Consider the following 16,778-nt stretch of genomic DNA (forward strand, 5'->3'; position numbering starts at 1 on the left):
TATGATTCCATTCTTATGAAATTCTAGACCAGGCAAAGCTAATTTATAACTAACTAGTCTGTAGTTACAGAAAGCAGATCAGTGTTGCCTAACGGCAGTGGTGGGATATTTTTGTGTGGAGTTGTAGGGATCAACAATAAAGTAGCACAAGGAAACATTTTGGGAGTTATCTAAATATTACACATTTTAATTGTAATGGAGGTTACATGGATGTATGCATTTTTCAAAATTCTTTGAACTGTGACTTAAAATGGTAATTTTTTACATAGTAATTATGTAGTAAATTATACCTCAATATAGCTGATTTAAATAGAAAAATCATTTATATTTCTATTTACTAGGAAGGAACAATAGAAAAGGACATGGTAAAAATACATTTGCAGTTTAAACATTTAAAACATACTGTACGATAGGAACAAAAATCATCAAGTATCCTGGGATAAATCTAATGAAAGATTGTCCAAGTTCTGTAACAAACAGTACCAAAGGAAAATTTTAAAAATCTAAATTAATGGAGAAATACACTATTTTCATGTGTTAAAAGATATAACATTGTAAAGATGTTAGTTACTCAAATTGATCAATATATGTCATCTAATCCTAATCAAAGTTCCAGTAGGTTTTTGCAGAATTTGACAATCTGATTCCTAAAACTTAAAGGGAAATGTAAAAGGATAAAAATAGTGATAAGCAACTCAGAGGAAAACAAAGCTGGAGTATGTAAACTATAACATATTAAGATTTAAAATAAAGGTACAGTTATTGAAACTGTATGGTATTGTCAAAAGAACAGAAAATTACACCAAAGGAACAGAACTGAGTGTTCAGAAACACACCTACATCCTGACATATATAGTCACTTGAATATATGGCTAGGTGGTACTGAAATGTAGCAGGAAACACAGTCTTTTAAAGTAATTAGTTCTGGATCAACTGGAAATTCATGTGGAAAAAAAAAAAACCCTCAATTTATTACCTCACCTAAAACACAAAAGTCAATTCAAGGTAGATCATAGACTTAAATGTGAAAGTAAAGAAGTATGACATTTAGAAGGTAAAATAAAAGACCATCTTTTTACTTTGGGGTAGGTTAAAAATTTCTTAGATAAGATAAAAATGCATAAATAATTGACTTTACTAAAATTAAAGCATCATAATAAAAAGCATTAAAATGGCGAACACTGTTTTGTCTTATCTGACAAAAGCTCTACATCTTAACAATAAAAAATTAATAAAAATGCCATCAAATCAATATCAATAAAATCAGTTAAGAATACCAACTCCCAAATAAAAATTGAGCAGAAGACTTGAACATTTGCTTCACAAAAGAATATATCCAGATTGCCAACAAGCAGTTGATCAGCATCATTTTTCATCAAGGAAATGCAAATTAAAATCACAAGATACAACTACATGCCCACCAGAATTGCTACATTTAAAAGTATTGACAATATAAATATGAATTGCTACATTTAAAAGTATTGACAATACTAAATATACAGTAGTACTAAAGAATACTACATTCTTTAGTACATGGTAAAAATACATTTGCAGTTTAAACATTTAAAACATACTGTACGATAGGAACAAAAATCATCAAGTATCCTGGGATAAATCTAATGAAAGATTGTCCAAGTTCTGTAACAAACAGTACCAAAGGAAAATTTAAAAAATCTAAATTAATGGAGAAATACACTATTTTCATGTGTTAAAAGATATAACATTGTAAAGATGTTAGTTACTCAAATTGATCAATATATGTCATCTAATCCTAATCAAAGTTGACAATACATTGTCAACTTTGTGGAATTACTGGAACATTCATACACTTCTGTTCAGAGTGAAAATAGGGACAACCACTTTGGAAAACTACTTGACAATATTTACTACAGCCAACCCAGCAATCCCACTCCAAGTTCTATATCAAGTATACCAAAAGACATTAAAAAAGATTTCTTATTATCTTGATATAATAATATACAACATAATTTATACAAACAGAAAAGGACTCAAATGTCCATCAAAAGTAGAATGGTTAAATTTTGGTATATGTTATACAATAGAATATTACACAGCAAAGAAAAAACATTACTACTATATGTTGAAACAACATGGATGAATCTTATAGACACAGTGTCAAGTGAAGGAAGGTAGAAAGTGTGCATATTGATTATTCCATTCAAATGAAGTTCAAAAATAGGCAAAACATCTAGAGAGGTAGAAGTAGAATACTGTTTATATTGGGGAGGCAAATGGCTGGAAAGGAGTAAGACGTTATTCTGGGTCACTAGCAATGTTCTGTATCTTGATTTGTACATTGGTTATAGGGGTGTACAGATTTGTAAAAAAAAAAAAAATTATCAATCCATACACTTAAGAGCTGTGCAGTTTACTGTATGTGTTTTTTACTTTAACAAAAAGATTAAGAAACACAAATTAGTTGCACATATGACTTGGAAAAAACAAGCCATAATTATAACTATTATATTAATATTGGAACTGTAAATGAAGGCATAATTAAAGGTATTTTTAAAGGAATTGTGATAAAATGGATATAGGAGATAAGGAAGGAGAAGGAAGAGTCTAAGATAATTCAGACTTCAAACCTGGATGATTGTGAAACCTTTATAATTAAAAATAAGAACAAGATTTACTGAGTAAGGACTTGTGTTTCAAGCAATGATCATGAATTGTGTTTTGAAAATACTAGGTTTGAATTTAAAATACCTAAATGTAAAATATTTATGCTCAAGTCTTCTATGCATCTTTAGAATAATGTGTCTTAAAAGTCATTATTATGAATAAAAATAAGTTTTAAACCATCAATTACATAGAATTTTAAAATTCAGACATTAAAGATGACCAAAAATCTCATAGCTTTGAATCCCAACTCAACACTGATGATACATTAAAGACAATGTAAAATTTTATAACTGATTTTGGAATTCCTGGGGTAAACTACACGTGAGCATGATATATCCTTTTCATATCTGACTGGCCTCAAGTTGGTAGTAATTTGTTAAAGATTTTTCTATCTATCTTCTTGAGGGACATTTGGTCTATAATTTTTTTTTGTAATCTTGTAAGATTCTATTATCAAAGTGATTCTGGCTTTATAAAATGATTTAGGAAGTATTCCCTCCTCTATTTTTGAAAGTTACTATATCATCTTCTTTCAATTGTGGTAATTTTTTCTTTTAAGGATTTGTCCATTTCATTTAGGTTGTCAAATTCATTGACATAAGTTTTAAATTATGTGCCGTTTAGTCATTTAATGTGTGAACACTCCCTAATGACATCCCCTTTATCATTCCTGGTATTGATCATTTATATTTTTTCATTTTTTTAACTTCAATCTATTAAGGTATCATTTTTTTTATCTCTTAAAAGACCAGATTTCAGTTTATTGAGTTCTCTATTGGTTTTATATTTTTATTTCATTGACTTCCGCTCATATCTTTTTTATTCCTTTTTCTACTTATTTTTTAAATTCTTCTCAGTTTTTTTAGCTTCCTAAGCACTGTGTTTTCTTCTAAGCATAGATTTAGGTGCATCCCACAAATTTTAATACATTGTGTTTTCATTATCTTTCATTATCATTCAGTTAGAAAACTTTCTAATTTTTCTTATTGTTTCCTCTTTGAGCTAGAAATGGATTATTTAATATTCAAGGATTTCCTAAATGTCTTTTTGTTATTATTTTCTATTGTGCTCAAAGAACACACTCTGAATGATTTCAGTTATTTGAAATCTTTGAGACTTGTCTTATGGTACAGCATAGGTCCATCTTGGTGAAGGTTCCATGTTCCCTTACTTTAAAAGATTGTGGGACTTCCCTGGTGGTGCAGTGGTTAAGAATTCACCTGCCACAAGAATATACAGTGGAGAAAAGACAGCCTCTTCAATAAGTGGTGCTGGGATAACTGGACAGCTACATGTAAAAGAATGAAATTAGAACACTCCCTAACACCATACACAAAAATAAACTCAAAATGGATTAAAGACCTAAATGTAAGGCCAGACACTACAAAACTCTTAGAGGAAAACATAGGCAGAACACTCTATGACATATATCACAGCAAGATCCTTTTTGACCCACCTCCTAGAGAAATGGAAACAAAAACAAAAATAAACAAATGGGACCTAATGAAACTTCAAAGCTTTTGCACAGCAAAGGAAACCATAAACAAGACCAAAAGACAACCCTCAGAATGGGAGAAAATATTTGCAAATGAAGCAACTGACAAAGGATTAATCTCCAAAATTTACAAGCAGCTCATGCAGCTCAATATCAAAAAAACAAACAGCCCAATCCAAAAATGGACAGAAGACCTAAATAGACATTTCTCCAAAGAAGATATACAGATTGCCAACAAACACATGGAAGGATGCTCAACATCATTAATATTAGAGGAATGCAAATCAAAACTACAATGAGATATCATCTCACACTGGTCAGAATGGCCATCATTAAAAAATCTACAAACAATAAATGCTGGAGAGGGTATGGAGAAAAGGGAACGCTCTTGCACTGTTGGTGGGAATGTAAATTGATACAGCCACTATGGAGAACAGTATGGAGGTTCCTTATAAAACTAAAAATAGAACTACCATATGACCCAGCAATCCCACTACTGGGCATAAACCCTGAGAAAACCATAACTCAAAAAGAGTCATGTACCACAATGTTCATTGCAGCTCTATTTACAATAGCCAGGACATGGAAGCAACCTAAGTGTCCATCGACAGATGAATGGATAAAGAAGATGTGGCACATATATACAATGGAATATTACTCAGCCATAAGAAGAAATGAAATTGAGTTATTTGTAGTGAGGTGGATGGACCTAGAGTCTGTCATACAGAGTGAAGTAAGTTAGAAAGAGAAAAACAAATACCGTATGCTAACACATATGTATGGAATCAAAAAAAAAAAAAAAAGGTCATGAAGAACCTAGGGGAAAGACGGCAATAAAGATGCAGACCTACTAAAGAATGGACTTGAGGATACGGGGAGGGGGAAGGGTAAGCTGGGACAAAGTGAGAGAGTGACATGGACAAATATACACTACCAAATGTAAAATAGATAGCTAGTGGGAAGCAGCCGCATAGCACAGGGAGATCAGCTCAGTGCTTTGTGACCACCTAGAGGGGTGGGATAGGGAGGGTGGGAGGGAGGGAGATGCAAGAGGGAAGAGATATGGGGCTATATGTATACGTATAACAGATTCACTTTGTTATAAAGCAGAAACTAACACACGGTTGTAAAGCCATTATACTCCAATAAAGATGTTTAAAAAAAAGTATCCACCTGCCAATGCAGGGGACATGGGTTCGAGCCCTGGTCCGGGAAGATCTCACATGCCTCGGAGCAACTAAGCCCATGTGCCGCAACTACTGAGCCCGTGTGCTGCAGCTACTGAAGCCCATGTGCCCTAGAGCCCATGCTCCGCAACAAGAGAAGCCACCGCAGTGAGAAGACCGAGCACCGTAAGGAAGAGAAGCACCTGCTCACTGCAACTAGAGAAAGCCCACACGCAGCAACAAAGTCCCAACGCAGCCAAAAATAGATAAAATAAATAAATTTAAAAAGAAAAGATTGTGGGGCTTCCCTGGTGGTGCAGTGGTTGAGAGTCCATCTGCCGATGCAGGGGACACGGGTTCGTGAACCGGTCCGGGAAGATCCCACATCCTGCGGAGCGGCTGGGCCCGTGAGCCATGGCTGCTGAGCCTGCGCATCCGGAGCCTGAGCTCCGCAACGGGAGAGGCCACAACAGTGAGAGGCCTGCGTACCGCAAAAAAAAAAAAAAAAAAAAAAAGATTGTGTATATTCTACAGTTGTCAGGTATCATTCTATAAATGTCAATTAGGTTAAGTTCCTTGATAATGTTGTTCAGATCTTTTATCTCCTTACTGATTTGTGTGTGTGTACTTGATTCATTAGTTATTCAAAGAGATTTTAAAATCTATTGCCTATTATATGATCAGACCCCTCAAGATGGCTGCTCTCTTCCTCTTTATATATCCCCTGCTCAACCAGCCCCTTCCCCAGCCAGTTATTATTCTAATCCTTAGACCAAGACAGCTCCACCTGCTAGTTTATCAAAGAGAAACATCTGCCCTCATTAACCGGAGGGGCTGTGAAGGACCCTCCTCTGCCGGTTTCCCCGGTAACTGATGAGCCAACCTGATGTTAATTGCCCCTATAAATAGTAGCCTCCTTTTCCCGTAGTAGCAAAGATGGCTGCTGTGTCTTGTCTGTCGTCGGAGGTGAGGTGCGGCTCCAGGCCTTTGGAGTTGTAATTTCCTATCTGTTAAACTATTGATGTCTCTGTCGCTGTTTTCAGGTTCTTTCTTCAGTCTTGCAACTGAGCAATTACAAAGCTTTCAGGCCTGTGAGGTGCAGCCCAACACCCATATTTCCCTTTAGTTTTATCAACGTTTGCTCTTTCTTTTGAAGCTCTCTTATTAGATGCAAATGAATTTGGCATTGGTATGACTTCTTAATGAAGTGTCCTTTTATCAGTGTGAAATAACCTTATTTATATCTGGTAATACTCCTTGTCTTAAAGTCTACTTTGATATTAATATAGACACAGTTTTCTTATGTTTCGTATTTACATGGTTCTAGAAATCCCATTCGCTTCTTTTTTAGAATTTCTATTTCTCTTTAAATACTCCATGTCTTCATGCACTATAATCCAACCTATATTTTAAAATCTTTAATGTATTTATAGTAGCTGTTTTTAAATCCTTGATGCTAATTACAATCACTGGATTCTCAGTGACTTGGTTTGTATTGACTGCATTTTCTTTTGATTATGGATCCCATTTTCCTTCTTTGTATGTCTTGAAATTATATTGTGTATTAGACATTATGTGGAAAAAATTGTGGAGGCTGAAGTTTTAGTTTTAGTTTTGAGAGTGCAAGCGTTTTTTCTCTCCTTAGTACTTCAAGTGAGAGGCTGATTTTGTTTTATTTTTTTAAATACTCCTAGATTTGAGTTGGGCTTTAGGGTTGGCTGCAGCTTTAATTAGATTGAGTTAACTTGTGACTAACCCAAATTTCAACCTCCCTCTTCACAGCCACCTGTTATATCTTGTCAATGTTGAGTTGGTACACGTGGGGAATGAAGTTTTAGCTATTACTGGTTCACCTTTGTACTCAATTCTGTCTGGGCTTCTGGAACCCAAGGACTATAAGAATGTGTTGGCTTACATAAGTTCTGTATCTTTCCAGCCCCTCCTCTTCTGCTTTTCTAACAAAACTCAGAAGTAAGACTTGGGGGCCGGAGAAGGGATTGTTTGGTTGAGTCATTTATTCTTTCATTTGGGTATCTTTCAGACTCTGGTTAATTCCCCAGCTCATGGTGACTCTTGAGGCCCAGCTGATTTCTCTTTATCTCTTTGAAGTTACTGCGCCATGGCAGGCCAACGCTTCCCTCACTGTTGGGTAAGGAAGCTGCCACAGCTTTATGCTCACTTAAGGAGATGTTCCTCTCTGGATTTCGGGTCATCAAGGCTTACAGGGAGGGCGGCTTCATGGGCTTGCAAGCTGTGCAGTTGCATAGGACCTACTGATTAGAAGGACCCTATACTAGGTTTAATAGCCTGATGTTACCATCTTAAAATTCTTATTTTTTGAACAAGGGACTCTGAATTGTCACAAATTATGTAGTCCTGCTTACTGGCATCCACCACTTTTCACTAACCCCATAGAAAAGTAAGATTTTTATTTGGTCTGGGATTTTCATATTGTTACCATGGAAGCATCGGTGTTTTTGCATCCTTCTGCCTCCTACCAAGGTCATAAGTCTGTTTAATTTATGCCTCACCTCCTTTTAACTTCCCCACTACAGAACTCTGGAATTGTATATTGAAATTATCTGAAATTTTCCTATGCAAGTTTCACTCCTTCAATTCCTTTTTCTAATTCCCTTTAGTTGAAATGTGGGTATTTTTAGGGCTTTGTACTAGAAGTGGTTTGACAGCCATTACAAAGGGGAAAAAAAGGTAACATTTAAATTGTTTTGAATTGGCTCCTTTGTATTCTGTGCATTTCAAAATATACTGATAGCTTTCTTCTAGTGAAATTGCTGTACTCACTATCCCTGAAGATTATACTGTGAACATTTTTTTTGTCTCTAAGCATTCCGTGCACACCATCTCTTATTTCTTATTCTTCTCAATTTGGCTAGGCCTAGAGCCCGTGTTCTCCATAAAATTTCTTGACAGCTCTGTGCATCTTTGCTTCTGTACACTTGTTTTTTATAATGACTGTCACATATGTCCTTTATTTTATTATTGTATTATCTGTTATATATTTACTTATGTTCATCACATATTTTAAACAGTATTAAGACAGTGAAATACTGTATTCAACCTCAAATGTGTAGTTATTTTTGCAAAACATGGTCTTGTGATTTGTAATCTTGATCATTTTATCTATTGATGTGAAATATGTTCTAGTAAATTAAACTATAATACAATCTTTTCAGACATGTCATCATCAGAACATTAGGGTATTATATTAGGATATCCTGAATTCTTGTTATTTTTGCCTTCTTCTCACTGGTTTTTCATTCTCTAGAAATGGTTTTATTATTTTTTAAAATACTTACACATTTCTTTGACATTCGTCTACTCATTTATTCATTAATTTATACACATCACAGTACTTAATTATGCACTGACCATTGGCCAGTCACTACATGAAATTTTGACACTTCAGCAGTGATTACACTACAGTTTTTGTCCTCATAGAGATACAAATCTGCTGTTGTTACCGTAAAGAATCTTTTGGGGGGCCAAGGAGGGCTTCCTAGAGAAAGCAACTTTTAATTTGATATTTGAAATAAGAGTTAAATAGGCCAAGAATGAATTGGAAGGAGAGGGTTTGGGGCAGGGGAGCCTTCCAAGCAGAAGGACGAATGTGCACACAGTCTCTAAGGCAAGGAATAGCAAGATGTCTTGATTAAAATTAATTTGTCTAATGAAAGAATACATTTTCAACTTACAAAGAAACTACTAGCAAAAATGGGATTATTACTTACTACACTGAAACATTCAAAGATTTAAATTATTTTCACCAGGTCACTACTGTGCCTTTTAAAATATTCCATCAGTAAGAGGAGAATGTTATTATATTACTGGCTCTGAATTTATTGTAGACACCATCCAAGATAGCCCAAAATATCTTGGAACTCTTGTTGGAATTGGAAATGAGGCTATTCATCAGGATTCATATGGAGCTTTTCTCCAGGAGCAGTGTATGAGAGGGAAGCGTTTTACAGAATTTGGTTTGGGGGCTCCGAATTTAAACATTGATCTCTGTCCCTTTTCAAAGTTCAAGGACTTAACAAAAGTGAATATTTAACAATATCTTACAGCTCTGAAAATTATAACTTAAGTCCAGTATCATAATGTACTGAAATAAATTAGGTGTAAGCATCATATAAACAATCTGAATTTATGTTAATGAACAATATTGATTTTACTTCATTAGAAAATGCAAGAACCTCCAAAGAACATTGAAGAATTCTTAAAGCTTCAAAACTTGGTGAGTAGAATATACTGTTTTATGGGACTTTGATATATGACTGGTGCACATATCAGTCTTCTTCCTTTAGGAAAAAATAACAATTCTTTTTGATTGCTTATAGAATTACTTTGTCAATTTAAAAAGAAATTGTTGAGAGTTTGATTAGAATTACAGTAGGCTTTTGAAATTACCTTTAGAAACTTAGTCCTTTTAAAAAATACGTTCTAAAATTATATAATGTTAAAGCTATAAAGACTTTATGTGCCACCCTCATCTATCTACCTCCTTAAATGTAATTTTTTACGTTTCAAAATTACCAATATGTTTTTTTCTAATTATGACTATGATAGTCATTTTAGAAAATTAAGAGATAAGCACTGAAAAGGATAAGCATCCTAATTCTATCATTTATAGATTAATCACATATATCTCACTTTTTAAAGTAGGGAAATCATAATCTAATCAGGCTGGTAGAATTTCAAGATACTTTATTCACCTCATACTGTAATTCAGTATCTTGGACAAGAATTGTGATATCTCAAGTCTGGCGTAAAGGCTACCTTTTCATAAACCTTTGTGCGTATTGTAAAATCTGTTCAAATTCATTTCCATTTTAGCCTCTCCCCACTTTCCCAATGTCCCTAACAATAGCAAGTGATGACTCATACGTAAGGACTATGTTTTCAAATCTGGCTGTCATTCTAATTTGACAATGTTTGTCTCCAGGGAGTATATCTTGTGATCATATCTTATTTTTCTGAGATCTTTGTATTTTTGACACATCCAGATTTTAATGCTGGAAAACTTCCCCAGGTGGTTATGTGTTTTGTTTAAGATGTATGTTTATAGGATTTGGGAGAGGGCACTTATGTATCTAAGTAATATTCTCTTTTTCCAAAATGGCAGGGGCACCTAGATCCTGCTGGGAAACTTCTCCAGCATTAAAAGCTGGGTATTATTCAGGTACCTGTTATCATTAGAGAATACAGTGGGTTTAGGAAGCTTTTAAAGGAAGAAAAATGGAAGTAGAATAGACCAACGCAGGTTTAAAATTTCTGATCTGCAGACTTCAGATTTATTCCCATTTAAGCTAAATTCTCAGAATATCTTACCCAAATTCCTCTTAAAGAGTTTCATCCTGTGAAAGTTCCTACTATTCCAGAAAGCGTTTTCTTATTCACAAACCTTTAATTGTGCCAGCTGTATTTCTTTGTTTTGGTATTAAACAATTTTATTAAAAGGTAAACTTAGATTTGCAAATATTAATGTTGTGATTCCTCTTTCCTTCCCTTCATTTCCCTTTCTTTTCTTCTCTTTCCTTGTTCTCCTTCCTTTCCTGAACAATGTACTCCTAAGGCCATTTGGCGGCCAAAACAAGGCAGCATCCACATTGGCGGGGGAGGGGAATGTTCTGTGGTCACCCAGAGCAGCCTTTCTGAACTCAGCCACCATGAGGGAAGGTATCCATGTGATACCACAGGTGCTGGGGTCCAAGGGCGTGAGGATGGTATTCACATGTGGCCTTGGGTGGGGAGGTAGTTCAGGAAATGTGGAGGTAGGCTATGGCCTGGTATGAGAAGTCAGAGCCTAAGCAGGATGAGAGGGGCGTCCACATAGTGAAGAGTCTGGCAATGGATAGGAGAGATTGGCTACCTGAAAAGATAGATCAAATAAGTACATATATTTAGGATAATGGCAGCTAGGGTTTTCACTGTTGGAGATGTTAATTATAATATGGAAAGAGAAAACTAGAATGTTTGAAACTGGAATTAGAGTTATCAGTATGAACTTGTGGTTTTAATTACATAGACTGAGGAACTGTTGTAGACTGAAGGGGACTAAAGACATATGATGCTTAAACATAATGTGTGATACTGAACTAGAGCCTTTTGCTATAAAGAGCATTATTGATTTAGTTGATGAAACTTGAGTAAACTCAGAGAATTAGATAGGAACAATGTAACAATGCCAATTTCCTTATTCTGATGGTTTGTTTTTAGAAAATAAATGCTAAAGTATTCAAGGATGATGGGGTCATCAGTCAAGTAAGCAACTTACTTTCAAATGATAAAAAAAGGGTTTTATAAAGCATCTGAAACTTCTAAAGTTTATGTTTTTTCCCACAAATTAAAAAAATGCATTTAATAAAAAATGATGCTATAGAATAAAGCCTGAATTTCAGCTCATTGATTTTTGAACTCTTCTATTTAAATTCATTTAAAAAAATGATTTAAGTTGTATTGTCTCACATTTTTTGCAGGATCACTGGCCAAAGGAAATCCATTTTGGGGATAATGATAAATTGTTATGTACTCTGAAGAAAATAAAAGAAGATAGTTCATTTACTTCAATTTATACACATCTATGGGGAAATGTCCCGCGAGTACATGATGCGGCCATGGCCATGGAGTCAAGATTAGCAGAGTGTTCAATTCTTCTGAAAAACCATGTCTCTGGAATATTTGAGTGGAACAGAATAACTTCCAGGACAAGTAAACCTTATTTTTTATATGCGTAAAGTAATTGTCACTCGTGTGTGTGTCTATCACTGTGTGTGTGCATTCTCATAAAGAATGAAATCCTAAGATATAAAATATCAAAACATAAATTTATTCTATTTTAAAACCTCTTCATTTCAAAATGGTCCAATTTGGATTTTTAGTTGAAAATGAACATTTGGATTCAAAGAAAGTGTTGCTAGGATAAAGCCTAAAACAGTTCTGACCTTTGAGCTGGAGCAGAAGTAACCAAATATCAGGAAAACAGGGTTGCATCAACGAATATTGTTACCAGAGACAAGCAAGTCAGCAAGAGTCAGGAGATTAAAAACAGTTAGACCTACAACCCAAAGTAAAAGGAGTGAGACTTGAACTATATGAGCTAAGTTAATCTGTGGGAAGTACCTAGCATTCACTATTGGATAACTGCAGACTGAGTGAAAAGCGTATCTGTAAGTAATGATAATTTTTACTACTTTTCAGTATTTATATAACCTTTACCTAGTTGTGTTTATTAACACTTTCACAATAGTTTTAGATACTAATGGTGATTCTTATCTTTTTCTTTATTTAACGGGCAAACTTGTAATATATGTCTTTTTTTTTTTAATCTTTATTGGGGTATTATTGCTTAACAACGTTGTGTTGGTTTCTGCTGTAAAACAAAGTGAATCAGCTATGTGCATATGTATATCCTCATATACCCTCCCTCGTGCACCTCCCTCCCACCCCTCTAGGGGGTCGCAAAGCACGGAGCTGATCTCCCTGTACCATGCAGCTGCTTCCCACTAGCTATCTGTTTTACATTTGGCAGTGTATATAAGTCCATGCCACACTCTTACCTCGTCCCAGCTTACTCTTCCCCCTCCCTGTATCCTCAACTCCAGCCTCTACATCTGCTTCTTTATTCCTGTCCTGCCCATAGGTTCATCAGAACCATTTTTTTCTTTTTTTTTTAGAGTCCGTATATATGTGTCAGCATACTGTATTTGCTTTTCCCTTTCTGACTTACTTCACTCTGTATGACAGACTCTAGGTCCATCTGCCTCACTACAAATAACTCAATTTTGTTTCTTTTTATGGCTGAGTAATATTCCATTGTATATATGTGCCACATCTTTATCCATTCATCTGTCGATGGATACTTAGGTTGCTTCCATGTCCTGGCTATTGTAAATAGAGCTGCAATGAACATTGTGGTACATGTCTCTTTTCGAATTATGGTTTTCTCAGGGTATATGCCCAGTCGTGGGATTGCTGGGTTGTATGGTAGTTCTGTTTTTAGTTTTTTAAGGAAGCTCCACACTGTTGTCCATAGTGGCTGTATCAATTTACATTCCCACCAACAGTGCAAGAGGGTTCCCATTTCTCCATACCCTCTCCAGCATTTATTGTTTGTAGATTTTTTGGTGATGGCCATTCTGACCAGTGTGAGGTAATCATTTCTCTAATGATTAGTGATGTTGAGCATTCTTTCATGTGTTTGTTGGCAATCTGTATATCTTCTCTGGAGAAATGTCTGTTTAGGTCTTCTGCCCATTTTTGGATTGGGTTGCTTGTTTTTTTTTGTTATTGAGCTGCATGAGCTGTTTGTATATTTTGGAGAATAATCCTTTGTCAGTTGCTTCGTTTGCAAATATTTTCTCCCATTCTGAGTGTTGTCTTTTGGTCTTGTTTATGGTTTCCTTTGCTGTGCAAAATCTTTTAAGTTTCATTAGGTCCTTTTTGTTTTTATTTCCATTTCTCTAGGAGGTGGGTCAAAAAGGATCTTGCTGTGATATATGTCATAGAGTGTTGTGCCTATGTTTTCCTCTAAGAGTTTTGTAGTGTCTGACCTTACATTTAGGTCTTTAATCCATTTTGAGTTTATTTTCGTATGTGGTGTTAGGAAGTGTTCTAATTTCATTCTTTTACATGTAGCTGTCCCATTTTCAAAGCACCACTTAATGAAGAGGCTGTCTTTTGTCCATTGTATATTCTTGCCTCCTTTATCAAAGATAAACCCACGTACATATGGTCACCTTATCTCTAGGCTTTCTATCCTGTTCCATTGATCTATATTTCTGCTTTTGTGCCACTACCATACTGTCTTGATTACTATAGCTTTGTAGTATAGTCTGAAGCCAGGGAGCCTGATTCCTCCAGCTCCATTTTTCATTCTCAAGGTTGCTTTGGCTATTTTGGGTCTTTTCTGTTTCCATACAAATTGTGAAATTTTTTGCTCTAGTTCTGTGAAAAATGCCAGTGGTAGTTTGATAGGGATTGCATTGAATCTGTAGATTGCTTTGGGTAGTAGAGTCATTTTCACAATGTTGATTCTTCCAATCCAAGAACATGGTATATCTCTCCATCTGTTTGTATCATCTTTAATTTCTCTCATCAGTGTCTTATAGTTTCCTGCATACAGGTCTTTTGTCTCCATAGGTAGGTTTATTCCTAGGTATTATATTCTTTTGGTTGCAGTGGTAAATGGAAGTGTTTCCTTAATTTCTCTTTCAGATTTTTCATCATTAGTGTATAGGAATGCAAGAGATTTCTGTGCATTAATTCTGTAGCCTGCTACTTTACCAAATTCATTGATTAGCTCTAGTAGTTTTCTGGTAGCATCTTTAGGATTCTCTATGTATAGTATCATGTCATCTGCAAACAGTGACAGTTTTACTTCTTCTTTTACGATTTGGATTCCTTTTATTTCTTTTTCTTCTCTGATTGGCTAAAACTTCCAAAACTATGTTGAATAATAGCAGTGGGAGTGGCCAACCTTGTCTTGTTTCTGATCTTAATGGAAATGGTTTCAGTTTTTCACCATTGAGAGTGATGTTGGCTGTGGGTTTGTCATATATGGCCTCTATTATGTTGAGGTAGGTTCCCTCTATGACTACTTTGTTCAGGGTTTGTTTGTTTTTTTTATCATAAATGGGTGCTGAATTTTTTTAAAAGCATTTTCTGCATCTATTCTGATGATCATATGGTTTTTATCCTTTGTTTTGTTAATCTGGTGTATCACATTGATTGATTTGAGTATATTGAAGAATCCTTGCATTCCTGGGGTAAAGCCCACTTGATCATGGTGTATGATCCTTTTAATGTGCTGTTGTATTCTGTTGGCTAGTATTTTGTTGAGGATTTTTGCATGTATTTTCATCAGTGATATCGGCCTGTAGTTTTCTTTTTTTGTGATATCTTTCTCTGGTTTTGGATTCGCGGTGATGACCACCAGATAGAATGAGTTTGGGAATGTTCCTCCCTCTGCTATATTTTAGAAGAGTTTGAGAAGGATAGGTGTTAGCTCTTCTCTAAATGTTTGATAGAGTTCACTTGTGAAGCCATCTGGTCCTGGGCTGTTGTTTATTGGAAGATTTTTAATCACAGTCTCAATTTCAGTGCTTGTGATTGGTCTCTTTATATTTTCTATTTCTTCCTGGTTCAGTCTCGGAAGGTTGTGCTTTTCTAAGAGTTTGTCTATTTCTTTCAGGTTGTCCATTTTATTGGCATATACTTTATTGTAGTAATCTCTCATGATCCTTTGTATTTCTGCAGTGTCAGTTGTTACTTCTCTTTTTTTTTTTTTCTAATTCTGTTGATTTGAGTCTTCTCCCTTTTTTTCTTCATGAGTCTGGCTAATGGTTTATCAATTTTGTTTATCTTCTCAGAGAACCAGCTTTTACTTTTATTGATGTTTGCTATTGTTTTCTTCATTTCTTTTTCATTTATTTCTGATCTGATCTTTATGATTTCTTTCCTTCTGCTAACTTCAGGGTTTTTTTTTTGTTCTTCTTTCTCTAATAGCTTTAGGTGTAAGGATAGGTTGTTTATTTGAGATTTTCCTTGTTTCTGGAGGTAGGATTGTATTGCTATAAACTTCCCTCTTAGAACTGCTTTTGCTGCATCCCATAGGTTTTGGGTTGTCATATTTTCATTGTCATTTGTTTCTAGGTATTTTTTGATTTCCTCTTTGATTTCTTCAGTTATCTCTTGGTTATTTAGTAGTGTATTGTTAAGCCTCCATGGGTTTGTATTTTTTACAGTTTTTTTCTTGTAATTGATATCTAGTATCATGGCTTTGTAGTTGGAAAAGATACTTGGTACAATTTCAGTTTTCTTAAATTTACCAAGGCTTGATTTGTGACCCAAGATATGATCTATCCTGGAGAATGTTCCATGAGCACTTGAGAAAAATGTGTATTCTGTTGTTTTTGGATGGAATGTCCTATAAATATCAATTAAGTCCATCTTGTTTAATGTATAATTTAAGCTTGTGTTTCCTTATTTATTTTCATTTTGGATGATCTGTCCATTGGTGAAAGTGGCCTGTTAAAGTCCCCTACTCTGATTGTGTTACTGTAGATATCCCCTTTTATGGTTGTTAGCATTTGCCTTATGTATTGAGATGCTCCTATGTTGGGTGCATAAATGTTTACAATTATTATGTCTTCTTTGTGGATTGATCCCTTGATCATTATGTCGTGTCCTTGTTTGTCTCTGATAATAGTCTTTATTTTAAAGTCTATATTTTCTGATATGAGAATTTCTACTCCAGCTTTCTTTTAGTTTCCATTTGCAAGGAATATCTTTTTCCCTCCTCTCACTTTCAGTCTGTATGTGTCCCTAGGTCTGAAGTGGGTCTCTTGTAGAGAGCATTTATACGGGTCTTGTTTTTGTATCCATTCAGCCAATCTATGTCTTTTGGTTGGAGCATTAAACCATTTACATTTAAGGTAGTTATCAGTATGTACGTT

At 35.0% G+C, this 16,778-nt stretch overlaps 1 protein-coding gene across 2 annotated transcripts in view; it reads left to right on the plus strand.

Moving 5' to 3' along the window:
* FAM227B (family with sequence similarity 227 member B) overlaps positions 1–16,778 on the plus strand; it is a 262,310-nt gene that overhangs the window by 12,617 nt on the left and 232,915 nt on the right. For both annotated transcript variants that reach the window (XM_033408437.2, XM_033408436.2), the window contains exons 2-3: positions 9,506–9,559; positions 11,802–12,033. In XM_033408437.2, the coding sequence (XP_033264328.1) occupies positions 9,509–9,559; positions 11,802–12,033 (283 nt within the window). In that variant the 5' untranslated portion in view covers positions 9,506–9,508. The remainder of the gene's footprint in view (positions 1–9,505; positions 9,560–11,801; positions 12,034–16,778) is intronic.

Source organism: Orcinus orca, chromosome 2 (genome assembly GCF_937001465.1).
Source record: "Orcinus orca chromosome 2, mOrcOrc1.1, whole genome shotgun sequence".
Classification (NCBI taxonomy): Eukaryota; Metazoa; Chordata; class Mammalia; order Artiodactyla; family Delphinidae; genus Orcinus; species Orcinus orca.